General features: G+C 38.2%; 1 protein-coding gene across 2 annotated transcripts in view; it reads left to right on the forward strand.

The window, feature by feature from the left end:
* Positions 1-12771, forward strand: part of LOC143171899 (potassium/sodium hyperpolarization-activated cyclic nucleotide-gated channel 1-like) — a 211609-nt gene that overhangs the window by 167408 nt on the left and 31430 nt on the right. For both annotated transcript variants that reach the window (XM_076361067.1, XM_076361068.1), the window contains one exon: positions 428-574. In XM_076361067.1, coding sequence (XP_076217182.1) covers positions 428-574 — 147 coding nt within the window. The remainder of the gene's footprint in view (positions 1-427; positions 575-12771) is intronic.

Genomic DNA, 12771 nt, shown 5'->3' on the forward strand with positions numbered 1-12771 from the left:
AACTCTCTCCGAATGCAGCACTAGAGAAGTAGATATACACATTGTACAGTTTCCCTGTCTGCTGCATGGAATGAGCTAAAAATGGTGTTGGTGTAGTTTCACAACTTCTATATAGCTGGGAATTTAGGGAACACATGACAAGTCTGAGGGTTTGGCTTCTAAAACTTATAAATTAATGTGGATATTAGCATCACCACTAAAGGCAGTTTCCATAATTTTCAGTTGTTGTGCTGTCACGTGAGCAACAGTAATATGAAATTAACTAATATTTGTGTGAGGGTTCTCTGACATATGTATAAAATGTTATCTTTATAAAAGATACAAAGCTTAAGTGGATACATGAATGAATTTTCATTTTGTAGGTGCCTTTAGATAGTAAAAAAGTGGGTGGTTTTTTCCCTGATTCTTCCTTTTATTCTCCTGACAGTACAAACAAGTGGAACAGTACATGTCATTCCACAAGTTACCTGCTGAAATGCGCCAGAAGATCCATGATTACTATGAGCACCGCTACCAAGGCAAGATCTTTGATGAAGAAAATATTCTTAATGAGCTCAATGATCCCCTTAGGGAGGTAAGTGTTCAAGTGTTTCTTCATGGTATGGAAAACTTTAATGTCTTTGCTCTTTCTGTGTTGAAATGCTCTTTCTGATTCTATTCTGTAACATTTATCTCATTTATCTCAGTCAAATTAACAATCTCATTTGACCATCTACCTAGTCAATGAATGACCAGGTGAATTAATTTTGTATTAGATCAATACAAAGAAATAAGCAAGTTTACACTATTCTGAACCAGTCTGTCAGAGTCACTGCCACACAAGGATGTCAAAGAGTAAAATCCTGTCCTTAAGTGTCGAGAGAAACTCATGGTCTTCTGCCATTCTTTAAAATAGAGTGGCTAGACTAGAATGGTCCTGGGTGAAAGGTTTTTTCTGCTCTCCCTACTTGCTAACCAGGTATCTGTGCAGATGAAACCACTGAAAGCCACCAGTGAAGGGAGAGCTCCTCTATTTCATTCTGTGAAGTAGCATCCTTGGTTAAGATGGTCTTTACTTGAGGTGAGGAAGCTGGAATATGACATACAAGCCATTAAAAAAATCTCTTTTGTTAAAACTCTAGTTTGTATTCCAGTTTTGGTTTTTTTAAATGTTATGTTTGTGTGGAAGCAGTTGGAATTTTCTTTGGCAAGGTGCTTGTGTGGGAGGAAGGCAGCATTCATCTTGCTGTAACAGAATGCTGTTACATTCTGTAAGCTTGCTTACAGCTGCTTAATCGGAATAGAAATCTGACTGTCTTCTGTTGGGTGATGCTCATGCTTGATCTACTCAAGGATGTTTTGTTATCAGATGACTGGTATCTTCTACACAAAGGAGGAGAAAAAAACAGGAGAAGAAGGAAGTTGAAAAATTCAGAGAGAAGAAAGCATAAACAGGGAAAAGAGAAAAGAAACAAGAAAAGAGGAGAATAAAGGAGGAGTGGTCTGATGTGTATATGAAACCTGTGTAATTTTCAGTGATACCAAGTAATGCCTTTTAGTGTCCTCTGCTATGGGAGGAGTGGTGCTGAATACATGTATATATAACTCCCAACAGAGCACAGGATGACATCTGTACTTTTGGAAAGATATGTGAGGGTTTATTTTTTTAACAAGTTTTGTGGCATAAGAAGAACATAGGTCTGTGATGGATTGTCTGTATCATTGAATCCAGCTCTTTGTTGTGAAGGGAATACATGTCATACAATCCATTTCCAAAATCAGTCAAGTTCCATATTTAAAATAGTTGGCATATTCAAGTTATAAGAAACAATGCCATGCCCGTTCACGGGCTCTGAGGCCATGTCTGTGTTATTAAAGTCTGAAAGTGGGCTCCCTCCTTACAAAATACCAACTGGGAATGGTGAATGGTGCCCAAAATCGCTTGGTCATTGCTAGATGGTTCAAGTCAAAATCCGGCCAAACCATGATTGTTCTAACAATTTAACTGAATTCCAATGCCTGGACCCATTTAATACCCTAACATAGATGTAGCCTGAGTCCTTTCATTATACTGTGGATTTGTAAGTGTTTTGGAGGGCAGGTGGAGGGCTCTGGCTTCTGCACTGCCTCTGCCAATTTACCCTGCAGCTCCCCTTGGTATCTTTTGAAATGTCAAGAGGAGAATGCATTACAAAAATCTATCATATAGGACAGGAAAAGTGTGGAAATTATCCCTAGAGTACAGTGACAGTCAAAACACGAATCTTGGCCAGTATGGAGCTTTTGTTTTGTTAAAAAGCAGATGCATGTACAGACTAATCAGTCACAGACATCAGAAACAGTTTCATCCATTTCTGCTTTTAAGGAAAGCATTTCTCCATAAATGAAGCCTAATACCCTTCCACTGAAAAAATAAAAAAATCTGTCTTTTTCTCCGTCCTCCCTCCTTATTTCCTTCCTCCCTCCCCTCCCCTTCCTTTTTTCTCATTGCTTAAGAGCAGCAAGGCAAATTTGGTCAAGCATAAAAACCAAAAAGGACTTCTGGGGAGAGATCAAGCATGGAAAATTTAAAAAATTAATGAGCCACTAAAAACATGGAGTAGAACAGAATTTCACTGAAGGAGTGGCTTCTGGTTTTGCTATGATCATGCTGTACTTAGCATGTTTTCTTTGTTCTCTGTATTATTAAAAAAAAAAAAAAATATTTACTCAGTAGAGTGCATTCCTCAGGAGCTACAATCAGCCTGCACACTGCCCTGATGACAACATAGTAGTGGTCCTCTCAGTGTAGTTTTTAACAGTCCATTGTATCGTTCAACTTTCCCAGAGGCTGGTGCATGATAGGGGATGTGATATACCCAGTCAATGGCCCAGGTGTTTATGAGGTTGTTTCGGAAATGAGTCCCGTTGTCTGACTCAATTCTTTCTGGGGTGCCGTGTCGCCATAAAACTTGCTTTTCAAGGCCCAAGATATTATTCTGGGCAGTGGCATGGGGCACAGGGTATGTTTCCAACCATCCAGTAGTCGTTTCCACCATTGTAAGTACATGGTGCTTGTCATGGCGGGTTTGTGGTAGTGTGATATAATCAATCTGCCAGGCTTCACCATATTGATATTTCAGCCATCGTCCTCCATACCAAAGAGGCTTTAACCACTTGGCTTGCTTGATTATGGCGCACGTTTTACATTCATGGATAACCTGTGCAATGGCATCAATGGTCGGGTCCACACCTCGATCACGAGCCCATTTGTATGTTGCATCCCTTCCTAGATGTCCTGATGTGTCATGGGCCCATTGAGCTATAAATAATTCACCCTTCTGTTGCCAGTCCAGATCCACCTGAGCCACTTCAATCTTAGCAGCCTGATCCACCTGCTGGTTGTTTTGATGTTCTTCAGAGGCCTGACTCTTGGGTACGTGAGCATCTACGTGATGGACTTTTACAACCAGGTTCTCCACCCGGGCAGCAATATCTTGCCACAATGTGGCAGCCCAGATAGGTTTACCTCTGCGCTGCCAGTTGCTCTGCTTCCATTGCTGTAGCCACCCCCACAGAGCATTTGCCACCATCCATGAGTCAGTACAGAGATAAAGTACTGGCCATTTTTCTCTTTCAGCAATATTTAAAGCCAGCTGGATGGCTTTCACCTCTGCAAATTGACTCGATTCACCTTCTCCTTCAGCAGTTTCTGCCACTTGTCATATAGGACTCCATACAGCAGCTTTCCACCTCCGATGCTTTCCCACAAGATGACAGGACCCATCAGTGAACAGAGCATATTGCTTCTCATTTTCTGGCAGTTCATTATACATTGGGGCCTCCTCAGCACAAATCACCTCCTCTGCCGACACTCCGAAGTTTCGGCCCTCTGGCCAGTCCATGATCACTTCCAGAATTCCTGGGCAGTCGGGGCTTCCTATTCGAGCCCGTTGTGTGATCAGTGCGACCCACTTACTCCACGTAGCATCAGTTGCATGATGTGTACAGGGGACCCTCCCTTTGAATATCCAGCCCAGCACAGGCAATCAAGGTGCCAAAAGGAGCTGTGCTTCAGTACCAACTACTTCTGAAGCGGCTCGAACCCCTTCATATGCTGCTAATATTTCTTTTTCGGTTGGAGTGTAATGGGCTTCAGATCCTCTATATCCCTGGCTCCAAACCCCTAGAGGTTGACCTCAAGTCTCCCCAGGTGCTTTCTGTCAGAGGCTCCAGGTGGGGCCATGGTCCCTGGCTGCTCAGCAGTAACTAAATCATCCCTGTATTATCAACACTGTTTTCAGTACAAATCCAAAACATAGCCCCATACTAGCTACTATGAAGAAAATTAACTCTATCCCAGCCAAAACCAGCACAACCCCCCACACACACACTCTCTCACTGTAAAGAAAACCTAGCTGACTAGCTTAGAAAAAAGGCTGCATCTTCTAACATCAGTTGACATGTGAGATAAATTCTGCCTTTAATAACATTTGCAATTAACTATCTCTCTCCCTCATTTCTTGAGGTAGTAATTAGCAATTGGTAGCAATTAGCATGTTTCCCTTACATAAATATTGTTTCTGGTTCTTCAGCAGACAGAGATTCTTGTGAAGTTTTGTAGAGTTTACATTTTTTAATTCGAAGTTCTTGCCACCTACATGTTTGAACATCATCTGGCATCAGAAGGCCCTGGTCCCAAAAGTGGTCTTTGTAACTGTCATGACACGAAAAGGAGATGGTACAGACAACAAGAAAAATACCAAAACCAACGAACACAGCTAAGAGAAATCTCTTCCAAAAGGACACCTGAATTACAAAAGTTAAAAGACATATATGTAAGCAGTTTCATCTAAGAACGGAGTGTAAGAAATGTCAAACTGGCTCAGCTCTGGCATTTGTCTAAGCCACTAGCCTCCACAGCAGTGCCTGTGGGTGGACACTCAGAGAAGAAAGAGAACAGGGCAAGTATGGTATTTCCCTTGATGACTCTCCTAGACTCCAACTACTTTCAGTTCAAGGGATTCTCTGAGACTGATGTGATTTGCCTATTGAGTAATCCTTAATACATCTCTCTTCCAATTACTTATTTACACTCCTTTTGAATCTATGTAATCTCTCTGCAACCACAACATCCTTTGGCAAGGAGCACAGACCTGTACCCTGCTGCATGAGAAACCACCTTCTTGTCTTGGGCCTGAACCTGTTTCCCACTGTTTTTTGGTTTTGATGGCCATTAATTCTTGTAGCAAAAGTGATAGTACAGTCAATTCCTACCCACCCTTTGCATGCTGGTTATGATTTTATATACTTCTATGATAACATTCTTAAATTGTATTTTTTGAGGGTAAAGAGACCTATTCTACTTAATTCTTTCTTGCATGGAAGCCAGCTTGCCCCCATGATCATCCTTCTTGCCATTCTCAAAATTTTTTCCTGACTCTACTATAGCCTTTTAGAGATGAGAGCACCAGATCTGCACCCAGCATACTGATGTTATAATAATATGAATAATTCCCTTCCTAATAATTCCTAACATTAATTTGCTTTTTTAATCACTGCCAACCACTGAGCTTACTTTTTTTTTATTATAACTGTAAGAGCTAACTCCTAAGAGGTAATGGATACATTACTTTATTTGTATTTGCCTATGTGTATCACTTAACATTGCTCTCCATCAGTAATTTCCAACCAGCCCATAAGAAGTCCCTTTTAGTTTCTTTTTAACAAGCTGCTTCATCTTTACACAGTGCCATTTCTGAAATTGAGCAGAACTCTGTGAAGTTCTTGGCCTTTGTTGTTCCCATACCTATTACAGCCTAATGAGTCAGGTGTAAGATTCTGAAAAAGATCCTGCACAGTGCTTAGTGTTGCATCAAGAGTTGCATTTTGTGATGGTTCTTGTAAGGGAGGTACTCTGAAACAAAATAATGGAAAGCTTCTGTTACTGGATTTATAATTTGATAACAGTAATTGTATCTAAGTGAAAACAGGACTAAAACCAGATCAGTTTGGTACATGTAGACAAATTGAGTATATTTTTAGAGAAAGTATTTGGTCCTTTCAAAATCAATTTTAAAAATTATCAATTCGGTAACCTCACTATTCTTCCCAGTTGTTAACTTTCTCCTTTTCCCCATTAAAACTTAGTTCCTTTTGTAATATCTTTCCTTCTATTTCATATTTATCTTTAGAAATCGCAAAACATTAGGTTCTCATTTAGACTATGCTATAATCCTATGAGCAAAGGATGAAACATCTCCAGAGTTAATAGTATGAGGCCAAAATGTGGTGTGATTAGAGCATAGTAAGCTTCAATCCTTTTTAATAGTGTAATCATTATGATTTTTGGATACAGGCCATCAAACATTAAAATTATAGTAGAAAATCAAATGAGTTTATTAAAAAACAATAAAGTATCAGAGTCAATATTAAATTATTGGAGATTCCAAATATTTTGCTTCCATAACAACTTATGTCCATAAATTTAGGGTCATAAAAGACTGAGAGGTAATTGTTTCATTATAATCCACTGTGCATTTTTATATGCAGTGAACCTTGGTATGAAACTTAAAGAGCGGAACTAGGGAAAATGCATCAGAATTATAGATGTAGTCATGCAGGAACTCATTTAAGTATCTCTTTATATAGCTATATGGACAGAGTGAATAAGTCTTTATCTAGTGCATTAAAGGTTTTTTTCATACAGACACAGATAAAACATAACTTTAGTTCATACTCTGGAGTACTGAAGTCATGAATGAATTATGCAGCATGTCAGTCTTGCAGAATAAATGCTGATATACCGCAGCAGTATTTATTTGACAAATACTAAAAAAAAAAAAAGTATTGCTATTTTTCAAAGATCTGTGTAAGGTATGTCCAAATAATAGTCTAAGTATACAATCCTAAGCAAAGCCCTGAAAACCTCTTAGAAAGGACTATAATTAAGTTTTTAAAATTAAAAATAGCAATAAATGGGACATTTTAATGTTGGAAATGGGCAGACAATCACCAGGCGATTGGATTATTGTGTTTTAAGATGCTCAACCTCACCGGCTGTGTGACATGGTAACAAACTGTGCACACTCAAATCTGTTTCCCGGGGACCTAAGACAATTCAGTTTAATTTCCTGAACTATGGGGAGTGTGTTTGCTCCTCGATTTTTGAGACACAGCTTTTGAATTGCAGACCACTTTCATCACTGTTGCAGATATTTCAGAAACTTTTATCACAGTCCCTTCTGTGTTTCACATGCTTTGTTAGCAAATCCATCCCGAGCTGAGACATGCTTTGGCAAGTCCAAGATCTAACTGCTTCCAATAATACAGATAATAATACACCAGCAGTTCTTAGTAATTATGATTTTGAACAGTCTTGCACCTACAAGATTCCTTTGTCATAATTGTTTAATAAATATTTCAGACATGACAGTTCTTTCATGAGCTCTTCAAGTATACTAATCCAAATCAAATCCCCAAATCTCAGTGCAGTAGTTTTTTCATAAAATGGTAAGTTGTTTGAGAAAAGTACCAGACTATTTAGGTGCAAACTAAATGCTGTGAGAGATGTCAAAGCTTGTTATAGAAGAGTAAGTCCAGTCTGTGCCTGCTCCTGTCTGAACTGGTATTCAAGCATCTGAAGAGCAGAATCAGAAAGCTTTTCTTGGGCACCAGGTCTGGTGCATTGAGAGAATAGCAGCAGGAGTGTTGTCCCGCAGAGGAGAATTTCACACCATTGCCTCATTCAGTCCATTCAGACTATGCTTCCAAGTGTCTATCATGTCTCAATTCTTAATGGAGTGAAGGATTGTTCAGCTAGCTGATACCCAGGTAGTGTTAGGGGCAGCTGATGGAAAGAGGCAGGCATTTTTTTTTTTTCATGTATCTTCTGCTGAAAGCCAGGAAAAGTTACTACATATTAGACAGTGCTTACCACAGCATGTTCATTCCTATTAGGTATGAATATGCTATTGCAATTATAAATGGAGTTGCTGATTTTTTAGGAGGTTAAAAATAATAACAAATTACTTCAGATTACTTCTGAGTTAGTTTTCCTTATGTAAACACATTCTTTTAACACTGTGCTTGCTTTGGTTTGGCTAGTGTTCTCTCTAGTAGGATTTGGAAAGTTTTGGTTTATTCAGCTAAAACCAAATGATCTTTTGCACTTATCCCTGAATTATGAGTCCTTTACATTAAAACAGCAAAAGTTAACACATGTTCCTCTGAACCCTTTAGAGAATAATTAAAGATAAATGAAAAATAAATAAATGAAAATTCTTGATGCAGGGTTGGAAACTACATGGTCTGTTTTAATTTAAGATTAGGAGATGCAGGATCTGGCTACAGGAAAGCACTCTGGTACCTGTCAGGGTTCTCTGTTTTCCACTTGTGGGCTTCTGCAGTAAAAAGTCATGGCACTTGCATAAGGGAAGCGTGGGAAGGGGAAGAGGGGAAGCAGAGGGCAGGATGCAGTCCTGATCCCAGTAGAAACACCGGTACAGACAAGACAGGGATGCATGGTATGGATGTGCCCATGTCCCTTTCCTGTAAATCTCATCCTTGGAGGTGGTGAGAAGGAACTTCTTTTCCTTCAGTTTTCACTGTGGAATTTAAACTCTGGATCCAGAAGCAGGATAAAGTCTTTTGAAGCATATTTGCTTGGAATTGGTAAAAGTGCTTTGGGGGTCATGTAATACAAACATTTCTGTGTTGAGTGAGCACCCTTTAAACATGCCAATGTCCATGAAAGTCACCACAAATAAAGATTAGTGTTATGACTCACCACCAGCAAGAGGAGATAAATATGTTGTGAACTGTCTGATGCAGAAGCAAATGCATGTGCCTATTTTTATGCACTCAGTTGCATACTAGGAATAGTAGCAACAGCATACAGAAGGGTACACAGTATTTCCCATGCATAAATTTGGAGTTCCCTTTTAAAAGCATGTGATCCTAAAGGCAAGATAAGGAGGACGAAAAACAACAAAGCATAAAATGTGTTCTGAATGCACAGTTATGGACTTGACTTAATTTCCAGTTGGTACACTGGTGATTTAAGAAGGTAAATCTTGTTAAAGCTGTGGGAGATACCCAAGTTAAACTCTGCACATCATGGCAATGCTAGATCATTGTTTTGCTTTTTTCCTAGTGCCACCTGAACAAAAAAATTTGTACCTTTTTTTGAAAGCAGCACAAAAATCTGTCTAAACTAATTTTGGACTGTTGCTGTTATCTAGCAAATGCAGTAAGCAAATACTTATAATGTTTTCTACAAAAATTGTCTTGCAGGCAAGCCAAAGGTGGAATACTGATTTTTTTTCTGATGTCTTACTACCTGAAAAATTGGGGGTCTCCTCCTCAGTTGCAAAATAATCTTTTGAAAATGTAATGTCCATATAAAGCCCTCTTTTGATGAAGAGTCTTTATGTAAGAGATTAAATGGAAATGGGAATTGCAAAAAAAAAATTTTTGTTCATTCATAAGCTGTTCTTCTGATAGTGCATCTTTGCTTTTCAGTGGGCTTGTCTGTGTCCTATATTAGTGCTTGAAATGACTTATAAATGGAGAGATAATTAAATATAGTGTAGATATGGATGCACAAGGTGTTGAATTGCACTTGTTTAATTTAAAGATAAGTGTCTAACACTGAAGGAACTTAGTGTTTGATATTTTCAGTGATTAACAAGAGTCTTCACCTTGGGACTAAACTACTGTGATACAAGATTGTTAAAGATGAGTGGAGTTAAAAGCTAGTGCAAAATGTGGAGTATGACACTGTGAGTACAGGTACAGACTTCCCGGTAGCTCCTGGGCTGAGTTCAAGGTAATGGTTTTTATCTGTTGTCTCTGTCTCTTTCGTGATACCTTCACAGTCTTGCTCAGTGGTAGGACTGGATCCTCAGCCAGCCTCGACAGGAGTAGAGCACTGACTGGCAAGGAGTTTCCCTATGAGGATTTTCATCTCCCAGCTTGTTCTGTGGAGTCTATGTTTGTTAATTTTCTTGTGAATAAATCCATTTTTCTTTTCCCTCCTTTGTGAAAAGCAAAAACTCTGTGGTTGGTAGAGAGGATACTAATAAGGTGCCTAAAGCACATACAGTTGCAGGTTTTATGAGCTTGATCATTGCATGTTTGTGCAATGTAGTACATTTGAAGCAATGGATGGTGCCTTGCTAGAAGGCTAAACTATTTTGTAGATAAAATAAATACTTGTGTGATTATATATATTGTAAAGAAAAGCCACATTCTTTGTAATTAACAGTTTTCATTTTAGCCTGGATTGATTCAGCCAGTCATTAGCTAACTGCGCAACTGAAAACTATTTAATATATATTTCTGTGATCTTGTGAATGTCACTTACATGTATTAAAAATAAGTTTATTTCATAGTGAGGAATTTTTTCTTGTACTAAATTGAAAATCAGGAAGCAAAGATGGGTCTGTGTGTATTAAAAAAGTAAGAAAAGAGTAGAACTACTTAGAATCATTTGAAAAATATACCTGATTAGAGCATTATGCTATGGGAATTGGACAACAGATTTTTTGGGAAATACAGTGGCTAGTACAGGCATCCACAGTCCTTGAAACAAAAATCTAGCGACTCGATGTATCACTCATTGCTAGACATTGTATTAACACTTGGGTATTTATGAAAACACCAGTTTTCATAATCATCCACATTTCACCAAGAGTAGAAAGTCTCCCATCAGTAGGGGTTGGAAATAAAATAGTACATGCTTTTTTGGATCTGGCACAAAATAGATTCACTACAGAGAGGTAGAGAAATGCTGTCAATATTATGTGTGGACGGCTTAATATATAACAGACCTTGAAAGGAATTAAGAGGCAATGACATCTGTAGACCTGTTGAGCAGAACTGGAGGTGTATGTAGCTTGCTTTGCCATTCTCTAACACCAGATATGTTCTTCATAATACTGATACTTACAGCAATGTGACAAACATAGAATGTGAGAAAGAGGTTAATACCCTTCCTGAGCCATTATTTAAAGTTCATGGCTGGCCTATTTTTAGGCCACCATGTGAGAAGATGTTTGCTGAAAATAGATACAAATCATGTGTCCTTGCAGAATATAGAACATCAGGACATTTCATTTCCAAAGAACATAATTGGGACTGGGAGCAGAATCTTCTTTCCTCTCACCTTTTTGCTTGTAGATTATAACTTCACTTATACAAGCACACACTCTTACATGAGTTATATTAACCTCTAAATATTTAACTGAAATTAGTTTGAAATATAGTTATAATGGGGCACATTAATTAAACTTTTTTTTTTTTTTACATTAAATGTACAAATATGTACATTTGTACACATATAGGTATGTCCCTGTACACATATAAATATATGTGTGGGACTGCATATATATGCATATATATACACACATAAACAGACTTTCAGGCACATACATGCAAACATGTGTCCAAGATGTGTGTGTGAGAAAAATACTATATAATACTCTGTCGATACCTTTGCATAGTACTGTGTAAGTACATACATTGCATTATGTACTCCAATATGGTCTTTATGTTTCTCACTGTTACAGTATATCTCAACACATATTTCCTATGCCACCAGTCTATGTTTATAATATATTACCTTACAATGAACTGTAATGACAAGGGTTTTAAGGGATCTCCTATGATATAAAATCAATATAGATAAATTTATTCATAAAAGTAGAGATTAATATAGTCTTAAGATCATTTAAAAATCTTTCTGAATAAATTATAGGAACATATTTCTTATGGAAATAATCCTCAGCCTATATTTAATTCATAAAGTGAGTAATGTACTTATACTTAAATGCTATTAATGGTTAAATAAATGTAAAACTTTGGGCAAGCAGATGAACTGAAATTGTTTTGAAAAAGGATATTTAACTGATGTAAAGAATGTGGCACTGCATATGCACCTGCATCCTGTGGCTGCCGAGTCTCATACACAGATGCTAATGGCAGTTCTGAGAGCCCTGCTGTCATCAGACCCCTTGCTTTTAGCACATGTCTAGTCCTGGAAAGAAAGCACAGGCACAGATATTTAAGGCCTTAGTGATTGCATGCAGAGAGCAAGCACAGCATAATTACTAAATGTAGATGATAGAAAGCTACAGGTATCTCCCCTGGCTTCTTGGATGTATTATTTACATAGCCACTTCCTTTCCATGCTCCCTAGAACAAAACTTTTCAGGATCTACAAATGCTGAGGATGTCCCATGCGTCCTTGATCTGTCAAGTCTTGACCATGATTTGGCTCCTAGTTGTAATGTGACTTTCTTTGTTACTCTGATACCATGCACTCCCTTTTGTCTTGTTTACATTATACACTAATGGCTCAAATACTGGCCTAAAATTCCTTCAAGTTGTATTCCCTAAAGGCCTTATTTTTTTAACTTCTGATTTAGGGTATTTCACTATGGTACCTGTTCTTTCACTATGGTACCTGTTCTACAGCTAATGATATCCCCAAATTAAATATCTTTTTTTCAGGGCCAATTGGCCATCCCAACATCTGCCATTATGAAGCGTGTCTGCCTACTGGATGTTTAAAGAGTCTGATGCATTACTTTTACTCTAGCTGTTATTACTAATCCACATAGGCTTAGTCTACTCCTGCCAGTTTGCCTTCTCTTTCCTCCACATGATCTGCTATTGAGGCTGTTCTTGCTGTCACCATGCCTACTTGCACTCCTCAGAATTTCTTATACTCTTTACACCTCCCATGCCATTTATGCATCTCTTTCCCCTGCAGCTACCAATATTAGTCAAAGTGGCACTCTCAAGCAAATT

The sequence above is a fragment of the Aptenodytes patagonicus genome, chromosome W (genome assembly GCF_965638725.1).
Source record: "Aptenodytes patagonicus chromosome W, bAptPat1.pri.cur, whole genome shotgun sequence".
Classification (NCBI taxonomy): Eukaryota; Metazoa; Chordata; class Aves; order Sphenisciformes; family Spheniscidae; genus Aptenodytes; species Aptenodytes patagonicus.